The 25,870-nt window shown below is 33.8% G+C and overlaps 1 protein-coding gene across 4 annotated transcripts in view; it reads left to right on the top strand.

Moving 5' to 3' along the window:
* Positions 1-25,870, top strand: part of LOC111158523 (neurobeachin) — a 672,328-nt gene that overhangs the window by 102,062 nt on the left and 544,396 nt on the right. For all 4 annotated transcript variants that reach the window (XM_022520602.1, XM_022520603.1, XM_022520605.1 and 1 more), the window contains exons 9-10: positions 19,509-19,706; positions 20,570-20,703. In XM_022520602.1, the coding sequence (XP_022376310.1) occupies positions 19,509-19,706; positions 20,570-20,703 (332 nt within the window). The remainder of the gene's footprint in view (positions 1-19,508; positions 19,707-20,569; positions 20,704-25,870) is intronic.

The raw sequence follows: 25,870 nt of genomic DNA on the forward strand, positions 1-25,870 counted from the left end.
ACTTCCTGTGAGTTGAAGGGTAGAAAGTTGCAGTGGAGTTTTTATGGTGTTTAGGATGTAATAATCAGTTGACGTTTGGCTTAAATCACAAACGAAGCTAGAATTATTGTTATATAATAATGTATTTATATTCATTGATGCAGGTTATTTGGAGCTTCTAATAAGTATGATCGTCAGTTGGTATTCTCTGTGATTCTGGGCTTAATGTCGATAGCATGTCAACATCTGGGCTCTGAGATAAAATAAATCCCCCCAAAATAATGTCCTCAAACTGTATATACTATACAGCCTGTCCCATGTAATTTTGACTTGTTGACCATTGGAGTTTTAGGTAATTTTCTTTCTGTGAAATGTCTGGTTTTGAGCAATATAGCTTGTCAGTGAATATTTTGCACTTAGTTATTTTAGGTAAACAGTAAATAAAAGGAGGGTATTACTAATCAAACAAAGCATTAGATTTGGTAATAATTTGTAAAACAAAAAAATTTCTCACTGTAATTTTGTCTAGGATGGAAAAATTTACTCTGAGTTAAGCTCTATTTGATGTGGTTATTCAGTGTCTACAAGTATCTTATACAGTGGCTTTTTGACATAATTTTGCAAAACAGATTTTAAAGTTCTGATATTTTATAATTGTTATTGTACATTTCCTAATTATTAAGCAGTTCGTCTGCATTGCTAAATTTTTCAATACTAAAATTTTGCTTTGTGGTTTGTCTTCCATTCAATAAAATGATAGCATAGTGATTCTTTATCAGTTTATTATATTACGATAAAGATCTAACTGATACAGAAAAAATGTGCAGAGTTAGTTAGTTAGTTAGTTAAAAATCACTTTGGAGGAGTGCCTGAGTGACTCAGTTGGTTAAATGTCTGCCTTCGGCTCAGGTCACGATCCTAGGGTCCCGGGATCGAGCCCCACATCATTGGGCTCCCTGCTCAGCAGGGAGTCTGCTTCTCTCTCTCCTTCTGCTTCTCCCCCCTGCTTATGTGTGCATTCTCTCTCTCTCTCTCTGTCTCTCACTCTCTCAAATAAATAAATAAAAATCATTAAAAAAATCACTTTGGAGGGTTTCTGATACTTGCTTGGATAGGCAAACTCGTAAGAAAGTAATATTCCCACAATAACCACTTTCTGCATGTTATATAAAGAACTATGTGAGGCTCTAAAAACTGAGTAAATGCAGACAGGTTTTAGAGAGGTGTTAAAACATGAAACAGGTGATCAGAATGGGCTGAATTCCCCATTTTTTACTTTGATTGGGAAACTTTCTGGCCAGGAAAATTAAGGTTAAAAAGTACTTGGTCAATCACCATCCCATGGAGTAATGGGCGACCCCAGAAAAGAGAAAACCAGAGAAGAATCTGAATTCTGTATTTAAAAAATTCAGCTTGAATCTCTGGCCAACCCCTGAAACTGTGATGATCATGACATACTGATAATAGATTATAAATAAGGCTTCAAGAACTGAACTGAGACCTGAGATACCACACATAAGAGGTATGACAGTCTGTAATTGTATCTAGGCAAGAAAATGATCTGACGAAACAAAAACAGAAATACTTTTCAGAACAATGTGGTCTCTATGGAATAATTTTCACCATGTCCAGCATATATATAATCCAAAATTTCTCATCCTATGAAAGGCCAGGAAAATGTGATATTTCTCAAGGAAAGGGAAAATCAGCACACACCAACTACCAGGTAACCCAGAATCATGGAATTATTACATGAGCACTTTTAGGGAGCTATTATAACTAGTGAGGTTAAAAAAATTTTGCTTGTAATGAACTGGGAATTATCAGCCACAAAATTTTTAAGAAGTGGAAATTTTAGAACTGAAAATACATCTGAAGTTAAAAAAATTTCACTGTATAGGTTTATTATTAGCAAAATTAATATGATAGAGAAATAAACTTGGATATAGGTTGACAGAACCATTAGAAGAAAAAGAAAAGATTAGGGGGGAAAGAAGAAAACCATAGAGATGTATGGGGTGGTTTAGAAATGTTATATGCAATGTATAAGAAAAGGGGCCAGAAAAAATATAGGAGGAAATAATGGTAGAAAACTTCCCAAATTTCATTAAAAACAAAGACAAAAACAAAAACAAACTTATATTTATAGATTGAAGAAACTTTGTAAACTCCAAGGAAAATAAAGTCAGGGAAACCACAGAGTGGGAGCAGAACCTGTCAACCCAGTCATTGGGCATCTGCCTTGGGCTCAGGTCATGGGATCAAGCCCCACATTGGGTGCCCTGCTCGGCAGGGGAGTCTGCTTCTTCCTCTCCCACTCCGCCTGCTTGCGTTCTCTCTCTCTCTGTCAAATAAATAAATAAAATCTTAAAAAAAATAGGATCTTACTTGATAGATTAACAAACACTGATTGTGTTTCACTGTGACTAGGATAGAGGGGTTTAGACAAGGCTGATAACAACAGAAAGTAATGGAACTTGTTTGGAGTTTTGATAAGCCATACCTAAAATAATACTGTAAGAGGTCGGCTTTTGCATAAAATTTGGAGGTAAATCCAGGAGGATTTTCTGTCCCTGTGAATGTGGACTAAAGGTGCAAGAAAAGATTCTAAGGTGACCCAATTATTTTTGCCTGAACAACTGAATTGATGGGCTTTTTATTTACTGAGATAGGAAAGATTTGGAAAGACTAAATTTTGGGGAGAAAAGTCAAGGTTTGTTTATAGATATATGATGTTTGAGATGCCAGTTAGACATCTAAATGGAGAAGTGATGTAAGCCTGGAGTCTGGGGAGAAGTCTAGGTTGGAGATAGAACTTTAGCATTGGTAGGGTATAGACAGGATTTAAAGCTCTGAGACTGGATTTTGATACCAGTGAAGTGAGTTCAGAGATAAAAGATGACTGAGTAATGAGTCCTTGGAAAAGCCAAAGTTTGCAGGTTGTGGAGATGAGAAGGACCTAGTAAGGGGGAAATTAGAAGGAGAGCAAGAGAGTAAGAGGAAAATGCAGGAGAGTGGTGTCCTGGATGTTTTTAAAAGAAGAAGAGGTGATTAATTATCAAATGCTGCTGACAGGTTGAGTAAATTCAGGACTGAGAAATGGCTATTGCTTTTGATTATCACACCTTATGTTAGCTGAAGTGGGTGAAAGTCCTTTCGTTTAATGAAGACAGTAGTATTTTTTCAGAATTGAAAGAGAAACATTAATTTATGATTGAAAGTATAGTTATTTAATTTTGCTTGTATCTTTCTAATACATTGTGTGAGAAGGCTTTACCTCTCTGCCTCTGTAATATTCTGTAACTCCCATTTCCATCATTTTGTCCTTTTGAAGAACTGTTTATATGTAGCTGTTTTTTTCTGGTCTCCTGATTATTTGCTTTTACTGTACTATACATTTATTTATGTTCAATATATTTGTAAATAAAAATTTTATAGGAAGACATCTGAGTAATACGTACTCATGTGCATATGAATATGGTTATGTACCTTCTCTGCAAAATAGTGAAACTTTTTTTAGTATCTTTAGGGTGATACGAACATATTCAATGTATGCTACCATTTCTCAAGTTATTTGCAGTTCTTTTGGAATTGCTTTTGAAAGGTCAGTTTTTAAGTGACACAAAAAAACAGTTCTCATTACTTTAGAGCTATGCTATATTTTTGATAATAGATGGTTTTGTGATACCTATTAATTCATCAGACATGGCTTCAAGTTGCTTTTCCTTTTCCAAAAATTAAATCCATCCCTTGAGGATGACAGTTTGCTTTCAAAAATATAATTTAAAATGCTGTAATGTTCGATTGATAGTGGAAGTGGAGAGCAGATCCCAGAGAGCCCTGAGCAGCTCTCCTTCCACTTTCTCCCCTCCAGGAACCACCACTGCTGCTTCTGGCCCCACTCACCATCACTGCAACCTTGAGCAGTGAGGCCAGCATCTAGCCTCTAAGTGAGCGGCAGCAAGGGCAGCCTCATATTGGCAGTGCCTGAAGGGTCAAATTCATCACAAGGAAGTTTTTGGGAACAATAAAATGGTTCAGTGAAAGAAACAGATATGATTTAATCAACAGGAATGACACCAGAGAATATGTATTTGTACACTAGGAAGTACCTTTGCAGTGTAAAAGATAAAAAGGCTGTCGAGTTTGATATCATTGAAAGGATAAAAAGGATGCAGAGGCAGCAAATGTTACAGGTCTTGGTAGATTTACAGTGAAAGGCAATAAATGTGTGGCAGACTGTAACCTGCTAAATTATAGACACTATCCATGTTGCAGGGGCCTCCACGCAATTACCAGTAGAATTTCCAGAATAGTGAGAATGGGGAAAAGAATGCAGGATCAGAAAGTACTCCTAGGGGCGCCTGGGTGGCTCAGTGGGTTAAGCCGCTGCCTTCGGCTCAGATCATGATCTCAGAGTCCTGGGATCGAGCCCCACATCGGGCTCTCTGCTCAGCAGGGAGCCTGCTTCCTCCTCTCTCTCTGCCTGCCTCTCTGCCTGCTTGTGATCTCTCTGTCAAATAAATAAATAAAATCTTTAAAAAAAAAAAAAAAAAGAAAGAAGGTACTCCTGAAGGCCAGGACCTAATACAGGTCACGGTGCCTACTTTACTATATGGGGAGACCTTATGTATGTTGACCACAGTATTCCAAACTTCCTGTACAGGGAGAAGTGATGGAGGGTGCTGACAACCAGGGTGTGGGAGAGCAGGGTTGACCAGTGAGACAGAATATGCATTGGGGTTATAAAGGACCATTGCACAGGGGCTCTCCTTGCCAAAGACAGACTAAAGAGGATGGCAGTGAAAGAGATAAGGAGAACCAAGGAGATGAGACCCAAGGTCAGCAGCCTTCTCAACATTCTGTACTACTACAACTTCAACTACCAGAACACAGAAGCCCAGAAAGCCCTAAGTGACAAGAATGCAAAGAGACAAAGTTGCTGGTCCACCAGTGGAGAATTAGTCCCCTTACCAAGGCTGTACAGAGTAGGGCTGAGTAACTGCAAGCTTACTATCTCTGCCATCATCCCCCATTGGTTTGATCATCCAAAAAGAGGATGTGAATATGACGTTTCTACAATGAAAAATAACAGAAGGTTGGAGCTGAAATGCTTGATTTTTGTTCATTGACCAGATAGTTAAACTTTCTCCATCATCTCTGCAGACTGGAATTTTTATTATCTTTACCTAAAGATGTCTCTTTTTTGGTAATGGTAAATATTTTTTTTTTTAAGCCTGGTTTTCTTCACTACAGTTACAAAGGTTTTTAAATTGTCTCATGTCTGAAAAAGTTGAGATTTTTAAGAACCTCATTTTTAATTTATAATAAATGTTTACAACTTCTTTTTTTCCAAAAAACTGAACAAACTGCAAACACCTGTTAGTAAAGTTCTTTAAAAATGTTGTAGATTTTGAAAATGTTTTTAAAATCCTAGATAAAAGGTGGGGCACCTGGGTGGCTCAGTGGGTTAAAGCCTCTGCCTTCAGCTCAGGGCATGATCCCAGAGTCCTAGGATCGAGCCCCGCATCGGTCTCTCTGTTCGTCGGGGAGCCTGCTTCACCCCCATTCTCTCTGCCTGCCTCTCTGCCTACTTGTGATCTCTGACTGCCAAATAAATAAATAAAACCTTAAAAAAATCCTAGATAAAAGGAATGTTTTGAGCAATAGACATTCTATTATGTGTATTTCTAAGGTAATTCTTTTGGAAAATATACGACTTGTGATTATATTTGTTTAGTAATATTTGCTTTATAGTATCAGGGGTGGGGTGTTTGGGTGGCTCAGTTGGTTAAGCATCTGCCTTCAGCTTAGGTCATGAACCCAGGGCCCTGGGATTGAGCCCGGCCTTGGGCTCCCTGCTCAGTGGGAAGTCTGCTTATCCCTCTCATATGCACTCTCTTTCTCTTTCTCTCTCAAGTCCTCTCTTTCTCTCAAGTAAATAAATAAATGAATAAAATCTTAAAATATATCAGGTATATTACCTTAAAGCCATACTATACTTAAAATACTAGAATATCAATGAATGGTGAGAAAAGTGTTTTCCAGTGACCTGGTCCTATCTCACCCCACCAATGTAATGCCTTTAGACTTATTTTATTATCCAGTTCAGATAATTTTTACTTACTGGTCCTAAATTTAAATCTGTAATTCCTACAAGGTTCTTAATCAATTATTGGATCATTTTTTGTATACTAACATGTTTTTACTCTACCAACTCAATCTAATAATGCTTCCTAGTGGTCAGGAGGGGAAATGTATAACCCAATGCCATTTCTTCATTTTCAAAGATCTTGAATTAACTGTTTTTAAAATTTCATTATAAACTCATAGATTTAAATGTATTTGAAATATTTTAATCTATATCAGTTATTGTCCTTTTTGAAATTAAAATTATCCCACCTTTAAGCGATGAATGTCTGTTCTAGTTGGTTCCTTAGTCCTTTGACCTGACTCTGTAGTCTTCAATAGATTCCTTGCTATTTCCCATGACAAGATTTCAGACTCATCTTGAACATTTTATTGTTTTCAATCCTGGAATCAGCCATTATTCTGTGAATCCTTAGTTTCTATTAGTGTGAAATTGAGGACTTTGCTGTGTTTTAATTTGACCTTCTCTAAGTTAAATCTGTATCTCTTTTCTATATTGAGAATACTAGTTGTCAAATGTACAGAGGGTAATAGGATTAGGAAAGCCTGTAGTTACACATATAACAGTCTCTGAACAGCACCACCAGTATTACTCTACTGACATTATTACGGGAAATGGTTCTCTTTTTTTTTTTTTTTGGCGTATGTTCTCTTCATTCTCCTTGCCATTTCTTAATAGTTTAAATATGTTATAGGCTGAGTTGTATTTCCCTCAAATTTTTAATCTGAAGTCCTAGATCCTAGTAGCTTAGAATGTGATATTTGGAGATAGGGTCTTTAAAGAGGTAATTAAACTTAAGTTAGGCTATTAAAGTGGGTCTTAATTTAATATGAATGGTATCCTTATAAGAGGAAATTAAGATACAAACATGCACAGAGGGAAATTTATATGAAGATACAGGGAAGAGGTTCCAGAAGGAACCAAGTCTGTTGACATCTTTTTTTTTTTTTTAAGGATTTTATTTATTTATTTGACAGAGAGAGATCACAAGTAGACAGAGAGGCAGGCAGAGAGAGAGGGGAAAGCAGGCCCCCCGCTGAGCAGAGAGCCCGATGCGGGACTCTATCCCAGGAGCCTGGGATCATGACCGGAGCTGAAAGCAGAGGCTTAACCCAGGCACCCCAGGGAATAGTATTTCTTAAGAACTGCATTTCATTTTTAGTTTGTTAGGGGTATTTACACTTGAAAGGCATTTGCCTGCTTATAAAATCCTTGACTAACCTTTCTTTGAATGTCTTAAGTATGTTACTAATTTTCTTCTGGATTAAAATGTTTTGTTGAAAGTCTGATGACAGTTTTAATATCCTTTCTGTTATAGGACACTTGTTCTTTTTGCCTATGTGTTCAAAGGATTTTTTTTTCTTTATATCTAGTAATTTTGCTAGATACGTCTTGGCCATTTGGAGTTGATTTCTCAGATGAGTGGTGTGTACTTTCAGTATGTAGTTTTGCATCTTTTTATATTTCAAAAATTTTTTCTTACATTGTTTAGTATTTGTGTTTTCTTACTTTGGTTTTCCTTTTCAGAGACCTGATTATACATGTTTGATTTACTTATCTTTTATATACGTCATTCTGTGTGTGTGTGTAGTCAAATTATTTTTGGGGTTTCTTTTCATTTGAAGGACTTTGTTATTTTTTGTAGGGTGAGTCAGCAACAAATTATCTCAGTTTTTATTTTTTTGTGAATGTATTTCATTTTGCTTTCAGATAGCTTTTCTGGATATAAATTCTTGTTTGAAGGTTTTTCTTTGAACACTTTGAATTTTTATTTCACTGTGTTCCGGCCTCCATTTTTTTAGGTGAGAAGGCAACCTTTTTTTTTTCCCCCCAAAGATTTTATTTCTTTATTTAACAGACAGAGATCACGAGTAGGCAGAGAGGCAGGCAGAGAGGCAGGCAGAGAGGAAGCAGGCTCCCCGCTGAGCACAGAGCCCATCTCAGGGCTCCATCCCAGGACCCTGGGACCATGACCTGAGCCAAAGGCAGAGGCTTTAATCCACTGAGCCAACTTTTGATCTTATAGGTGAAGTCAACTTTTGAAGTCAACTTTTGATCTTATAGGTGAAGAGTCATTTTTTTTATGCTGCTGTTAAGATTGTCTCCCTGTCTTTGGCTTCCAGCACTTTTACTATGATTTTTCTATTTGTAGATTTCTTTGCTTTTATTTTTCTTTGAGTTCATGGGCTTCTTGAATGTGCAAATTAGTGTTTTCCAAAAATTGGGGAAGTTCTCAGTTCATCAAGTTTTTGAATACTTTTCTCTTTTCTCTTTCTTCTCTACTTCTGCTATTCCCATTCTGCATATGTTGGTATATTTAGTTGTTTCCTACATTTCTCTGAGGCTCCAGTAATTTTTCTTTACTCTTTTTTTCTTTTTGTTTTTTGGATTACATAATCTTTATTAATTTATTTTCATGCATGCTAATTCTGTCCTCTGCTTGTTCAGAACTTTTGTTGAGCATCTATAGAAAAATTTTCTGAATTGAAAATTCACTTACACTTTTCAGCTCTAGAATTTCCATTTGGATTCTTTTTATAGTATTACTCTCTTAATTGATATTCTCTATTTAATAACTTTTTCAAAGATTTATTTACTTATTTCAGTGAATGAGTGAGAGAGAGAGTGAGAGTGAGAGTAGGGGCAGGGGCAAAGGAAGAGAAACTCAAGCAGAGTCCATGCTGAGCCCCATGTGGGGCTTGATCTCATGACCCTGAGATCAGACCTGAGCCAAAACCAGGAGTCAGACGCATAACTGACTGGGCCACCCAGGCTCCCTGATAGTCTCTATTTAATATGATATTGTCACCATACCTACATTTACTTCTCTAATTATAGTTTCCTTTTAGTTTTTAGAATGTATTTTTATTGGCTACTTTGGAGTCTTTTTTGTTAAATCTGACATCTGTTTGCTCTCACTGGCAGTTTCTGTTGCCTGCTCTTTCCCATATGTATGGGTTATATTTTCCTGTCTCATTCCATGTCTCTCAATGTCTGGTTGGAAAATGTCCCTACTCTCTTTTTTTCTTTTAAAAAATTATAATAACTTTATTGAAATGTAATTTACATATCATATAATTCACTCCTTTAAGTATACAAGTAAATTATTTTAAGTAACTTACGGAGTTGTACAGACATCACCACAATCCAATTTTAGAACATTTCTGTCACCCAACATGCCTATTGGCAGTCACTCCTCATTCTCATCCCCATCCTACTCATACCATTTTATATAACAATTGTGCTTCTGAAAATCCTTCAAGGAATAATTTAGTGAGTAATGATATTTATGCATAAGCATGCTTATTATGCCTTAATATATAATTTTGAAATGCTGGAAGTAATCTAAATACCAAAAATGGAGTAAATATAAGAAAATTATCATATTTTAATAATAAATTATCTTTATAGTCATTTAAATTGCATCATAATTAAAAAAAAACTAAAAATGTTATATTTAGTTAATTATGATGTAAGGTTGTTTTGTTCCTACAAACCAAAGTAGGGAATATGTTATTTGCATTGTAAACTGAGAAACTTAAGGCCAGTCATTATTTAAATAAGAATATGTTTTATTAGACTTACTACATTATATTTCCCAAAAAGATTTTATGATTTCCCAGAGAATATGTTAAGCATCATTTATTCCATTGTAAATAATAGGAACAAAATGAAAATAAAGGTTTTGTTCCAGACAGTAGAATGTACATACATTTCAGAATTGTTAAAATGCCAATGTGGAAAAGCTAATTACGATATTTAACAATACATTTGTCAGTATTTCAATCATTATTTTTAGAAAGCAGGTATTCTGAGTTCTTAAGCAAGATACACATATAAAAGAATATGGGAAGAATTAATGACCTGTTTCAGACATTGTTTTAAAAATAATAGTAACCGTGAGCCAAACAGAGTGATATCTTCAATGTTTTCTAGTACTTTTCACTTAAATTCATTGAAGATTTTAAGAACAAATTATATTAGTAATTACTGGTATAAGACTTTCAGCTGAAAAAAGATTTTACTGCTTAAGTTCAGTGTGTGGTGAATAACACTGGTGATTTCATAGTCATACTTAATGGTTGCTGTGTTTCTCAAAGCAACCAACTGTTTTATACATGTTGTTAAGTAAAGGAAAGGGCACAAAAAAGCAGAAAGAAGCAAAAAAGAGCCAAAGAAAGATATTTAAAGAAATAAGAACTGAGAAGTGGTAGGTTTTAAGCAATGGTAGAAAACAAAAGTTTTGTGATTGAATTGAATCCAGAAAGAAGACCAAAATCAAGGAAGAAGTACGGGTAATATATTTTTAGTCTTAAAAGTATGAGTGCAATTAAATATAAAGTGGATGTATTTTGTCAAAAAGAGATTAGAAAATAAAAATGCCAAAGTGTTTAAAAAAAAAGAGGAATGGATAATTTTGTTTTAAATTCTGAATTTTCCCTGAATAAGGAAAAGTCATTTAAAGTAGCTTTAAAATGACTAGAGGAAAAACTGAAAGGATTCTATTTGGATGAATTTCCTTATAAAACTTTAAAATTCAGAGAACATTTGTTAAGGCATTTCTATGCATGGAGCACTGTTATAGGCATTATGGAACATGCAAAGCTGTAAATTACCTTTAAGGAACTTTCAACCATATAAGGAAGAAAAACATACAAAAAGTTAAAAAGTAAAGTTGGTTGAATTTATAATCATGATATAATCTGAGAACAGTAAGTCCAATGGGATCATGGAAAAGGATTCTGATTGTAGGAACTGAGAAATGCTTCATAGAGAAAGATAGCTTTAAAGCCAGTTCAGTCAGGCTTGTGAAGCATCTAATCTTTGATTTTTTTTTTCCCCCCTGTGGGGATGACAATTAGAATTTGCAAAACAGTCTTTTAAAACCAATCTAATTACAGAATTTCTTAATTAAATTTTTGAGTAGAGTTGACACAATGTTATGTACATTTTTAGGTATATAGCATAGTGATTTGACAAGTTTATACATTATGCTATGTTCAATACAACTGTAGCTTTTAGTCACCATATATCACTATTATAATATCATTGACTATATTCTTTTTTTTTTTTTAAGATTTTATTTATTTATTTATCAGACAGAGATCACAAGTTGGCAGAGAGGCAGGCGGAGAGAGAGGGAAAAGCAGGCTCCCTGCAGAGTAGAGAGCCAGATGCGGGGTTTGATCCCAGGACCCTGGGACCATGACCTGAGCCGAAGGCAGAGGCTTTAAACCACTGAGCCACCCAGGCGCCCCTCATTGACTATATTCTTAATGCTGTGCCTTTTCTTCCTGTGACTTATTCATTCCATAACTGGAAGCTTCTATCTGCAGTCCCCTTTACCCATTTTGCCCATTCCTCTCTATCCTGCTCCCCTCTAGCTACCATTATCTTCCATATCTTGGCTGTTAAAAATAATGCTCAGTAAACATAGGGGGTGCATATATCATTCCAAATTAGTGTTTTCATTTTCTTTAGGTAGATGTCCAGTAGTGAGATTACTAGATTATGGGGTATTTCTATTTTTAATTTTTTGAGGACCCTCCATATTTGTTTTCTGCAGTGGCTGAAAATAAACTAAAAAACTCAAATTGGAGTAAGGACCTAAATGTGAGACCTGAAAACCATAAAAATCCTTGGAAAGTACACAAGCAGTATTTCCTCTGATATTGGCGTTTACAACATTTTTCTAGATATGTCTCCTAAGGCAAAGGAAACAAAAGCGAAAAAAAACTATTAGGACTGCATCAAAATAGAAAGTTTTTGCACAATGAAGGAAGGAAACCACTCACAAAATGAAAAGGTAACCTACTGAACAAGAGGAGATACTCACAAATGATATCACCGATAAGAGGTCAATATCCAAAATATATAAGGAACTCATGCAACTGAGCTCAAAAAAAAAAAAAAAAGTCCAATTAAAAAATGGGCAGAGGACCTGAATAGACATTTTTTTCAAAGAAGACATCCAGATGGCCAACAGACATGTGAGAAGATTTTCAACATCACTAATCATTAGGGAAATGCAAATCAAAACCACAATTAGATACTACTTTACATCTATGGCTAAAATAAAAAGACAAGAAGTAAAACTGTGTTAGCTTAATTAATTAATTTCAGAAAATAGTCAACCTGATTTCTGATTTTGTCCATGTTGGAATACTGGTACTGAATATGTTGGACTACTGTAAATAATTATAAAAATGGGCAAAATATACAAAACGTCTGTTTTTGACACTTGTCAATACCAGCACAGGCCTGAGATCATTGAGATAGGAATATATTTAATGAGCTTGGTATTCACCCTTGAGATCTGACTGGGACCAATAAAAATACTTCCACATATTTTAGCTGTGGAGGCAGCTGAGCTGAGGATGTTGAGATCAGAAATTCAGGGCAGCTTGAAACAGCTAGCATATGTGGAACAGGGCAAAAAGGAGCAAGCTGTTGGGGTAGGAGTAAAAGTCTTTCTGAGGATTTCCTGTGCATTCTTTGCCAGGTGTAGAGCTGTACATTAACAGGGGTGGGGAGAGGGGTTCCATGAACCTTAGCAGAAAGCAGGTGTTCACTAGTAGCAGAAGAGAGGTAGGAGAGGTCACACAATTGTTTGAGACTGTGGAGTATCACCCCAATGAGGGAAGGTTTATTTCTACATCCTTTGGTGGGCAGTAATTATTTTATGAATGAATGACAGTAGTGACACAGAAGTTTTGGAGTTTTACTCTGCTGGATTATAATTACCTAAACATGTGTCCAACCAGATCATTTCTACAAAGTGTATCTTTTATGTTTATGTAATATTGATTGCTTTTGCAATTAATTTTTAAAATTTCTAGCCTTTCAAAATATCCATTCTTCTGTGCAACTGCATGCATGTGAAAAACTTTTATTCATATTAGAAGAATGAGTTACATGAAATTGCTTAATATTGGCAAATGATTACTTAATTTGATATAAGTAGTTTCTCAGTATCATTATTAAATATTTCTCTTGGATATTGGTTGGTATCAGTGAAGTGTTTCTTTTTAATATTTGAAATATTGTACTTATAGTGCTCATACTTGGTATTTCTGCCATTATCATAATTTTTAAAGATTTGATTTGGTGGGGGCACCTGGGTGGCTGAGTCAGTTAAGTGTCTGACCACGTCATGATCTCAGGGTCCTGGGATTAAGCCTCATGTCAGTCACAGGCTCTGCACTCAGTGCGGAGTCAGCTCTCTCTCCCTCTGCTCCTCCCGCTGGTTATATGCTCTTGGTCTCTCTCTTTCTCTCTCTCTCTCTCTCAAATAAATAAATCTTTAAAAAGAAGATTTGATTGGGTGAACAGTTATCCATTGTATTGAAGTACTGATTTCATGCACTGAAGTTTTCTGTGCTGATCTAGTTGCCATTTGTTGACATATGTTTGTGACTATAATCTTTTCTTTACATTCTTGTTAAGAGGTGGTAGTAATTAATGATTGTAGGGCATGCAATTAAACAAAATTCATTAGTATATCAAATATTTATTATATTCAAGGAACTGTTCTAAGCTTTTAGAATTAAAAATGATCATGGTTATACTTTTTATGAGAATATCCCTAAATGTTTATGATTGAGAGTTGTTATGTGTACCCGAAAGGAAATATAATGCAAATGCTATTAAAGTTCTGTGGAAGGATGATTAATTTCAGCTACAAAGCCTTTAGGAACTCTGTGGAAAAGTCTTTTAGGGGATGCCTGGGTGGTTCAGTCAGTTAAGCCTTTGGCTCAGGTTATGATCCCAGGCTCCTGGGATCAAGTCCCACATTGGGCTCCCTGCTCAGGGAGCCTGCTTCCTCTGCCTGCTGCTTCCTCTGGTTGTGTGTGCTCTCTTTCTCTCTCTCTCTCTCACACACAAATAAGTGAATAAAATCTTTTAAAAAAAGTTTTTTATGGTTCTTGAAAAATACATGAAATTTCAGAGGATGAGCAGGATGTGATGATAGAATGAGAGAGCAGGCATGCTTATAGGGATAGAAGCAAGGAAGTGTAGGATGTGTTTATGGATTAACCCATTAAGCCATTAATCCACAATCAGGCATGGCTTTCTGGCAGAATACAGAGTAGGTATGCTGAGTGGTTTATTTATGGTGGAATGTGAGGATGATTATGATAGGTTATAACCAAGTTATTGAGCATTTTGAATATCAAAATCCTCAATGACTTGGTTTCTAGTCATTTGGAATTATAAAAAAATTGTAGCAGAAGAATGGATTAATCCTACTTATGTATTTTCCTAGAGAAGTTTGGAAATTTAGATACTAGAGTCTGAATTATTTTTAATGAGTTCAGTTGGATTATTCATTTTGAAGGGAAAATTCTACCATGCACAGATAGCAACATTCTCTTAGTTATATGTCAGGAAATATAATTCATAGAATGTTGCAATGTCTTTCCCTACTAAAATCAGCAATACTTGTCACATAGAGATCCTGGAAGAGCAATAGGTGTTGTCATATATATGTTATTCTTACATAATTTCAATGGAAAATGGCTATATTCTTGGCATTGATGAAGTTTTCAGATGTTAGTATTAGAAAATAACAACTCTGCTCTTGTAGTAATTAGATAAACTTAATTTGGTTGAGTTTCACAGTATTCTGGAATATGTTCTGATATTCTTGTTAAGTAATTCCAGTTTAGGTGATTAGGGTTCTACCCAATGAGGCTTTGCCTCATTAGCAACTATGTTACAGATATCTGAATGTTCACTATCATAAGTGTAATATGCCATTACATAAAATTTATAGTAAATGTTTTATGAGTGACATTTATGAAAAAATATTGAACATAGAAAAATTTGTATAATACCAAGTAGAAAAGGACACAATAATAGCAGCTACCATTTTGAGTTGCTTTTTTAAAAGTCCTTGTATTGTTCAAAGTACTCTATTTTTACTTGTTAAGTGTGTAACAGATGAGAGGTAGATAACTTGTGGATGGATGCACATCCGGTCAGTGATAGAGTTAGGATTCAGAGTTAAGTCTAGCTGATTTTGAACCTAATGGTTTTGCACTGTATAAAACTGACAATACAGTCATTTTTACTTTTTTAAATTTCAAAGCTTTTATTCAAGTTTTACTGAGATATAATTGACACAACATTGTATTAGTTTAAAACATACAAGGTAATGATTTGATGTATGTATATATTGTGAAATGATGACCACAATTGACACATACAGCAACTCACATAGTTATAATTTTTAGTGTGTACTGAGAACTTTTAAATCTACTCTTTTAGCAATTTACATATATACAATAAAGTATCTAATCAACATTTTGTATATTTTATCTTCAGAACTTACTCATCTTCAAAGTAGAGGTTTATACTCTTGTCTACCCTCACCAATTTATCTACCCCCAACCTCCACCTCTGATCATTCTTTGTATCTATGAGTTCTTTGTTTGAGATTCCACATATATGTAAGGTCATATAGTATTGGTTTTTCTCTGTCTGACTTATTTCACCTAACATAATACCCTTAAAGTCTATATGTTGTTGCGAATGGCATGATTTAATTTTTTTTATGGCTGAATAACATCCCTTTGTGTGTGTGTGTGTGTGTGTGTGTGTGTGTGTGTGTGTTTATACACACACACCATATTTTCTTTATCCATTATTATAAATAATGCTGCACTGAACATGGGGATACATATATCTTTTTGAATTAATGTTTTTGGGGTTTTTTGGCTAAATATCAAGAAGTAGAATTGCTAGGTTATATGGTAGGTAGTTCTATCTTTAAGTTTTTTTATAAACTTTTTAAAGTTTTCAAAAATTTATTTGAGAGAGAGAGAGTAAACGATCATACACACGTGCATGCTTGTATGTGTTTGTGTGAGGGGGAGAGGGGAGGAGTGGGGGGAAAGGGAGAGAATCCCAAGCAGACTCCACTTGAGTGTGGAACACAAGGTCGGGCTCAATCCCAGACCCCAAATCCATAACCTGAGCCAAAACCAAGAATCAGACTCTGAACAGACTGAGCCACCCAGGTGCCCCTCTTTTTTTAAGTTTTAGAGAATATGTCATACTATTTTTCATAGTTGTTGCACTTACATACCCACCAACAGTGCAAAAGGATTCTCTTTCTTCCATATCCTTGACAATACTTGTTATATATTTTGTCTTTTTGGTAGTAACCAATAATAGCTATTCCAGCAGATTTGAGGTTAGGGTTAGAGTGGTGGTTTTGATTTGCATTTCCCTTATTAGTGATCCTGAGCATTTTTTCATGTGCCAGTTGACCATCAATGTGTCTTTTTTTGGAAAAATGACTATCAGATCCTCTGCCCATTTTTAAATCAGATTTTTTTTGATGTGAGTTATATGAGTTTTTTATATATTTTGGATAGTAACCCCTTATCAGGTATATGATTTGCAGATATTTTCTCCTATTTGATACCTTGCTTTTTCATTTTGTTGGTGGTTTCCTTCACTATGCAGAAGCTTTTTAGTTTGATGTAGTCCATTGGTCCACTGGTTTATTTTTGCTTTTGTTACTTTTGTTTTGTCAAATCCAAAATATTCCTTAATATAAGGTAACTTTACTGGCTAGAGCCTGTGTTCCTCTTCCTGCAGTTGCTATTCCCATAATTTACACATTGCTTTTCTCAGTATGATGTCATCAGCATAAGGAAGCACCACTACTCTACATGATTAAACTCCAATCTGCCCTTGGGTCATCCAACTCCTTGACTCTCCTCTTCCTTATTTGATCTTCTTCTCTAGTGTTTTATTTTTATTTATTTATTTTTAAAAAGATTTATTTATTTATTTATTTATTTGGCAGACAGAGATCACAAGGAGGCTGAGAGGCAGGCAGAGAGAGGGGAGGGGGTAAGCAGGCTCCCTGCTGAGCAGAGAGCCCGATGTGGGGCATCCAACTCCTTGACTCTCCTCTTCCTCGTTTGATCTTCTTCTCTAGTGTTTTATTTTTATTTATTTTTAAAAAGATTTATTTATTTATTTATTTATTTGAGAGACAGAGATCACAAGGAGGCTGAGAGGCAGGCAGAGAGAGGGTAGGGGAGAAGCAGGCTCCCTGCTGAGCAGAGAGCCCGATGTGGGGCTCAATCCCAGGACCCCGGTATGATGACCCTAGCCGAAGACAGAGGCTTTAACCCACTGAGCCACCCAGGCACTCCTTTTTCTCTAGTGTTTTAATGTCCTATCAACTCTTCTCCCAAATTCCCTCAATTAAATACTTTTATTTCTACAAACTAACTGCTGTTTTACTCCTTCAAGATAATTAAATCTTTCTTTTGATCAGTGCTTTGCAACATAAGTAAATAATCAAATTTTATTTGTGAAATTTTACTTGAAAATGATTGGATTAGAAACAAATATTAAACATTTTGAGTATGTATAATTCTACCTAAATGCCTATTAAAATGTTTTTTTTTTTAATACCAAGGCAACCAGTGAAGAAGGCAAATTAAATTCGTTTAATGTTGCCAATATTACTATCTAATATAGTTTACTCATAATTTCATTCAGATATTACTTTTTAAAAAATTCTTTTTTTTTATTGTAGTTGTTGCCTATTTCTTTAGTACAGGAGGGACTGAAATACAATCTTTATTTTAAACTAGAACATGTGTTAAGCCCAACTGTTACCTCTAGATTAGGAAGTAAGAATCTGTGAGTTACATAAACAGATTAAATTTTGAAACTCTGAGGTGGCAGATAAAGTTCTATATTCCATTTAATTGGGAAGAGAAGGCAAGGTTCAATCCAAAGTACTGTAATTTTGTTAGCTTATTTCTTATATCAAAATATGTAAATGTGCTTACAGTTAAAGGACAAAAAGTACCAGCCATAACCAAATATATATCAATTTTCATTTATTATGTTACTCTTGTATTGGTAGATGCTTAATAAGTGGTTTGTGTCCAAGTTCAAGGAAGGGAGGCTCTCTGATACTAGTTTAAAAGTAGAAAATGGGCTAAATTTGGCCTGATATATTTGATCTGCACACTGTTTTTGAACATTTGCATTAAATTACAAATTAGGTGATTTTATAAAGGTGTCCAGAGTTCATGTTTCTTTTGAAAAATACTGAAGAACTGGCAACATGGTACAAACATGGATTTGAGCTGAGCATTGAGGAGCACTTTTAGACAGGATATACATTGTCTCGACTGAAGAAATCTCCATGTAATCTGCTTCATTTATACACGTATTTGTTTGCCTCCCGTAAGAGTCCGAGTTTGGAACATTCAGTTTACTCTTACTGTAACATTAGAGTAATGAAATGGGGCCACATTGGTTATATGATTTCTTTGACACTTATTAAATAAAGGTACAGAGATAATCAGTGGTAGAGTCTGGATTATAATCCAGATCACTTCAGCATTAATCCATTAATACTATGAGAGAGAAGACTTGACATTGTGTCATGGCACTATCCCTTCCAGATCTTAATCTAACATTCAGTTTTCATAGTTGTAAGTTGAAAATAATCATAATAACATCATGTGATTTTTGCAAAGGTTAAATATTATTTGTATTTGTCAGGTTTATATCTGCAGAGAAATTCTGACCATTTCTAACAATACTTTTTTTTTTTTTTTTAAGATTTCCTTTATTTGATTGAGAAAGAGAGAGCACAAGAGTAGGGTGAGGGGCAGAGGGAGAAACAGACTCCCCATTGAGCGGGGAGCCCAGTGAGGGACTCGATCCCAGGACTTGGGGATCAGGACCTGAGCCGAAGGCAGAAGCTTAACTGACTGAGCCACCCAGGCACCCTAACAATACCTTTCTGATTACAACTAGTACATCTTTGTTATTTCTGTATAAAGCAGTGACGTGTTTTAATGAAGTTTTCTTCTGGGTTTAACATGACTATCTGATACTTTTGTGGATAGTGTTGTTATTCAATATGTTGATATAATTTTTATAGTAGAGGTATAAATATTTTTGCTTATAAACATTTTTCATAGTCTTAAATGAGAATTGTTTTTCTATATAAGTGATTTCTATACCAGGTGGTATTTATTCATGTAAATACTTTTGAATGTGTTAAGCAGGAAAATTAAATTTATGTTATGAAGTATTAAAATCCTTTTACTACAGATTTAATAGCATTTGGCTTTATATTTTTTCTAATAAAATTATTTTATAAATAAAAACCAAAATGTGCAGATGAGTTGTGTTTATTAACATGATGAGTAAAATTTAACTCCTTGAATTGAAGTAAGAATAACAAAATAATACCACTGACTAATGCCTGATGCTTGGAAGGGTCAAACAAATTGTCTATTATCTTAAATGTTTCTCTGCTTTAAAACTTTAGAGTTTTATTGTGTTACATTTAAAAAGAGTATTTAATTTAGTTTTATTTTTTCAGAGCACCTTCAAATTTAAATCTGAGAGTGACATTCATTTGGCAGAACATCATAAACAGGTTCTGTATGATGGGAAACTTGCGAGTAGTATTGCATTTACATATAATGCTAAGGCCACTGACGCTCAGCTATGCCTGGAATCATCACCAAAGGAAAATGCATCAATTTTTGTTCATTCCCCACATGCTCTAATGCTCCAGGTAGGTGAATAGTGGCATAGTTTAATATTCTCATTAAGCATTAACAGTATGTATTTTACATATTAAACCTTGCTAATCTGTAGATCTATAGTTGCTTTTCTTTTTCTTTTTTTGTTTTCTAGTTCTTTGAATGACATTTTTGCCTTCTCCCTTATTTTCTTATTTTATTTTATTTTTTTTTGGCAATATACTTTACCCTGGATTAGTCAGTCTTCTTAGTAGGGAATCTGTCATCTCGGTTATCTTGTCTATTCTATATCCTTTGAAAGAAAATTGGTTGATTAGCTGAACAGATAATTGTTAGATACAAACATATACTTTGCTTTAAAAATGTACTAGTGGGGCACCTGGGTGGCTCAGTGGGTTAAACCCTCTGCCTTCGGCTCAGGTCATGATCTCAGGGTCCTGGGATCGAGCCCCACATCAGGCTTTCTGCTCGGCAGGGAGACTGCTTCTCCGTCTCTCTCTCTGCCTGCCTCTCTGCCTGCTTGTGATCTCTGTCAAATAAATAAATAAAATCTTAAAAAAAAAAAAAAATGTACTAGTATAACACCCCAAATAAAAATTACTTGAAAATCTTTAAATCTACTAATATTTCTTATTCTAAATTGTTTTTTGATTTATAGCTTCACATTTTCCATATAAAAATCTCAACTTCAAATTCAAATTTAAAAGTGGTTGACAAAGATATTTCAAGTTTTTTTTTTTTCAAGTTTTTATTTTATATGTGTATCAAAAATGTTATAAGTGAGGGATTTAAAATGTCTGTGTTTTTAAATTTTTTCACAAAGTTACTTAGAACAAGGAAATAGTGATAACTTTATGCTTCAGGAGTTAATACACATTTTTGTTTTTGAACATAGGATGTGAAAGCTATAGTAACACATTCAATTCATAGTGCAATTCATTCAATTGGAGGGATTCAAGTACTTTTTCCACTTTTTGCCCAACTGGACAATCGGCAGCTCAATGACAGTCAAGTGGAAACAACTGTCTGGTAAGTTTTCTTTAAATGTGTAATTTCTTATAATTTTTACACGCTTAGATTATGCCTGGCATAGTCGATGCTGTGTAAATGTGTTATAATATTTGGTTTTTATCCCTGAAGTGCTAATAAAAGTTTCTTTAGGACTAAGGCAGATATATATTTACACAATATTAAAACTTGACACACTTAAAATCATAAAGGAATGACTTCCTTGATAATAAATCAAAACTTCTTACCAGATGTAGCATGATTTTAATGCAAATTGAGGAGAAATACTAGTCCCAACTTTAACCTTTAGAAATGTTTTATGGTTTGGATCATCCATGAAATCCTGTTAACTTATACAAAATTACTAGGGTAAAGTTCATTCCGAAAAAATGTATTTGGTAACAGTCACATAATTTATATATTAGTATTATTTTATACTTAAGTTATCATAATATTAGGATAATATGAATTGATATTAGCTTTCCTTTATATATAATTCATATATGAGAATCTAAATCTACCCAGTGGCATATCTGTGTTTATATAAAAATTCAGTTATTTTCTAATTAGGCTTATTTCATGTGCAATTCTGTAGCTTCTTTGCTTTATATGTTTATATGTTTATAAAAACATACCTAATGCATCAAATGCTGATTTAATTTTATAACAGAATCATTTCTATAAGAAGTTCAATGTGAATTTTTAACAACTATTTTTACTCTGTACATTGCTATGTTTGGAGAATTTCAAGAAAAAAATATATAGGTAAACATTCATTTTTATTCCAGAAACAATATAGGAATGCTTCCCTAATATGCACATATATACGTGAAGTTTTTCATGGGTTATCCAATTTTTGAATTGTTGGAAAACCTAGGGAATAAAGCAAAGATGGGAAAATAAATTTAAAGTCCATTGGAATGTAACATGATTTTTTCTTATTTATTATCTAAATAAGCTATTAACAAAATTCTATTTTAATTTCTAATAATATTGTCCCTGTATTGAGACCACCTTTATGTACAGTATAAACGTGAATATAAATGGGATCTGTACATTTACAACATCCAGCTCCTATCCATGGGTCATGCTTTCTTTTATATCAGTGTAAAGGTTGGAGTCTTGAAGTAAAAACTTTGAGGTAAAAAAGGAACCCTGAGATCATGCCCTGCTGTGATACTGTTTTGCTAAAAGATCTTAAATAATTTCACCGGGATGGGGGTGGATATCAACCTGGTGGAAAAATAAAACTTTAAATTTCAGTCCTGGGTCTAAATTCAAAATGTTTTGCTCTTTATCATCTATGTGAATCATCAATATACATTGTAATCAGTAATTAAAAACTTAGTAAGTTCTATGAAAAGAAGTTGGGGATGAAATAGTCGTAGCAAACTCCCATGTGTAATTTAAATATTCCTTATGAATTAATATTGTCTATAATCATTTTAATCTGACATGGAATTTGTTGTTTGTGAAGAAAAATTAGAAAGATTATATAGTTTGAAAATGTTATAACTAAAACTATCACAATAATTTATATCTACATGAATAACTATTATAAAATCTTAGGGCTAAAATCATATTTTAACAGATTATCTGGTCCATTCATCCAGGGCACATGGTTATTTTTCATTGCCTGTCTTCAAAACTCATTTAAATGTTTATATTTTGGTATTTAAACTGTATTTATTTCATCATGGAGGTAGAAGACAATGTAAGGGGTCAGCATTCTGATTTTCATTTTCATTTATTTTTAGTTTTTTATATCATTCATCTTAATTTTTCTCTGTAATAAAGAACTTCAACTTTTGCAGATATACATGTTCTTAGTTTAAATCCAACAGAAAACATATAATAAGAAAAGTATCACTATGCTCTTTAGTAACAATACATACCCAATTCCAAGCTACCCTGCATTCAGTTATGTGCTATTTTGAATTCTTATCTAATACTTTTGCATTAATTTTGTCAAAGCCCTTGATGTCTGAGGTTGGCTCTTTTGTGGAAAATTGTATCTATCAGTAATAAGGTCTTTTGTTATTTCAAGTTTTGAAGGGGGCCGTTACAGATAAGTGTGTACATGAGTGGTACAGTCTTTTGGTTTTTAAAACGTTAAAACCAAGTTATTAAATGGGACTTCTGTCTCTACTTGAAGAACCCAGGTTCTTAGTTGCAAGGCCAGAGTCGATAGAGTTTCTTGTTTTCTGGCTATATCATAAATTCATATAGATGAATGAAATCTTGAAATAGGATATATCATTTTATTTTTAGTTACTATTAAATTGTTCTGGATGAATGAGAACCTATTTGAAGTTTTTAAATTTCCAGAGAAAATTAAATATATTCTTTTTTTTTGAAAATCTGTTTGCATAAAAACTTATGCCAACAATAATAGTATTATCTAATATTTCATTACTTTTTGGAGAAATTGAACTAAGCTATAAAATCAGTTACTTCTCTCTCTTCTGTGTTTTAAGGTGAAGCATTTAGTTACCATGTTTTTTCTTCCACTCAGTAGTCCTTTTTTATGAAACTTTATTGTTTCTCTGGTGGCACTATTCTACTTTCCTTAGAAATCTTGATGAGTTTTATTCTACATAGGGAGCTTAGTATTAAAATAATTTATTGAAGGAATAATTTATTTTCTGGAGTCTTTATAAATAGGCTCTGTGTACAATTTTTGTAGCTTTTTTTTTTTTTTATCATGAAGGATATGTGTTATGGTTGTTATATGTGTGGACTTTCAAGTCAGACAGTCTTGGGTTCAAATCCCGAGTTTACTGTATCATTAGTGCACCTTTGAATATGTTAACAATTTTGTGCTTCTTTTTCCACTATTACAAAATTGCAATAATAATAGCACATTGGATTATTTAGATTAAATGTTATAAAATATGCAGATCATTATAGTAAGCACTCAGTACATGTTGGGTTTTGTTAGCATGACAATGGGCTAGGTGATCTACAAGACCCTCTCTAATACCACGGCTTTATATTTAAAAAATTATATATCATTAATCTTGGAAATTAGTTGTTGTAATATGGGCTGTATTACTTTATATTTGAACTTTTTACCAATGTTAGTATTTACAATAGAGACTTAAGTAATTAATTAGGACATATTTTGAACTTTAGTTGTAGTGATGAAAACTGGTTTTAATCTATCCATTTTCTAGATATGGTGGCTTAATATAGAGGATGTGTAAATGTGTATATTGGTTCTGAAGCCAATACCAAGACAAAAAAAGCCTAGAAGGGTTTAAGATGATTTTTCTTTAGCTTGGTTTTGGGTCTTATATAGCTTTCCCTTTAGTACTTAAATTTCCAGGAATAACACATTTTGTCACCTTTTCGTTTAATATGTAGTTTTAGCTTTTATCATGGCACAAAAAAATTCACCAACAAAATGAGTAGATAAATATTACTGAACTGAGTTAAATAGCCTGTGGCATCACAAACAGTATTTTTGATGTTACCCGTTTTTGACAAGTAAATTAGGCGAATATGTAGTTACCATTGTGATTTCTTCTATTCATAATGATTCTCAAGCTCTGTGATCACCTTGAGTAATTCTGCCAAGTGATCAAAGCTGTTTGGATGTTTTGTCTTTCCTCAGGAACTATTTTATATTGGACTCCTCAGTCTCAGTCTAGTGACTATTGAGAGCAATAACTAAACAAATTGTCTTTCATTAGACACCTAGTAAATAGTTACTGACTAAAAGAATAAACAAATAATTAATAAATTATTTCAAGAAGTACAACTCTAATCATGAAATAATCATTTTTTTTTGTATTTTGTATCAGAATGACTCAGTAAATTAGAAATTTCATTTTCCTTTGATTTGGATAATCAGATACATTGTAATGACAGATCTTTTTCATTTGGTCCACCCTCCTTTTTTTCAGAACATATGTTATTAAATTCTTTATGTGATACAAAGTAAATCTTCCTTGTGTAATATGGGAAGAATCTGCTTTGAAAAAAATACGTTTTCTGGTGTAAGGTATAAATAGACTTTCGTATATCAAATAGCTAAAAATGCACTAATCAAAAAATTCTCTTTAGAGACAGTGTGACACAATGAGCAGGACTTCCTTTATTTCAGACAGATTAAGACTCAAATCACTGTAATGTACTATCTGATCTTGGGTGATGGGGATTGTTCAAGGGTGTGTAGTAGTATTAGTACATGGCATTTACTGAGTACTTATTATGTGCCAGTCTCTTTAACTACAGTATCTCATCTAATACTATCTACTGATGAGAGAGAGAAAAACTGAGTAACTTCCTCAAGGCACAAGACTTAAGTGGATGATTAGAACCAGAATCCTAATCCTGAAAGCCTGACTCCAGAGCCCTCACTCTAAACCATTGTGGACAACTCTGAGAATCACTTTTGCCAGCTGTGGAATGATTTTTTAGAAATGCCAATTTTATCTGACTACAAAATGAATTAATCTAAGATAGTATATGTGAAATATCCACCATAGTGTCTGGTACATAATAGACATTGAATGTGTTTTCTCTCTTTCCTCAGTAAATATTAGTCTATAGATGTGATATAATTTTGTATTACTAAAATTTATTTCTGATGCTGTTTTAACTCTGAAAAATTTTACAAACTAAAATTCAATTTTGAGTGATAGTTTAAATGAATTCTTTTAAATATATAAATATTTTTCTCAGAAAACTGTTCTTTTTGTTTTTAGTTATGACACAAGTTGTTTGGTAGACTGTTTGTTGGAACATGAGATACAAAAAATTAGAGAATCCATAAGGAATTTATGTCAGTGATCTATCATTAAGAATCTTTTGTAATGTGATGTTAATGACTCGTTAATTTGTTTAGTGAACTTAAATGAAGATTTTTTTCCTTTTTTTTTTTTTTTTTCTGAAAGAGGGAAAGGAATGGGGTGGGAAGGGCCAGAAGGAGGTAGAGAGAGAGAATCCCAAGTGGGCTCCAGCCCAGAGTGAAGCCCGACACTGGTTTGGATCTCACAACCCTGAAATCATGACCTGAGCCAAAATGAAGAGTTAGATGCTTAACTGACTGAGCCAATCAGGCTCCCCAAAGATTTCATTTTCTTAAAATGTATTTTGCTCATCAGTTATTTCAATGATTATCTTAAATTTTATAACCCTCTGAATAATTAAGCCATTCCTTTAATTAAAAATTTCATTGCGA

The sequence above is a fragment of the Enhydra lutris genome, unplaced genomic scaffold (assembly GCF_002288905.1).
Source record: "Enhydra lutris kenyoni isolate GAN:26980312 unplaced genomic scaffold, ASM228890v2 scaffoldscaffold60, whole genome shotgun sequence".
Classification (NCBI taxonomy): domain Eukaryota; kingdom Metazoa; phylum Chordata; class Mammalia; order Carnivora; family Mustelidae; genus Enhydra; species Enhydra lutris.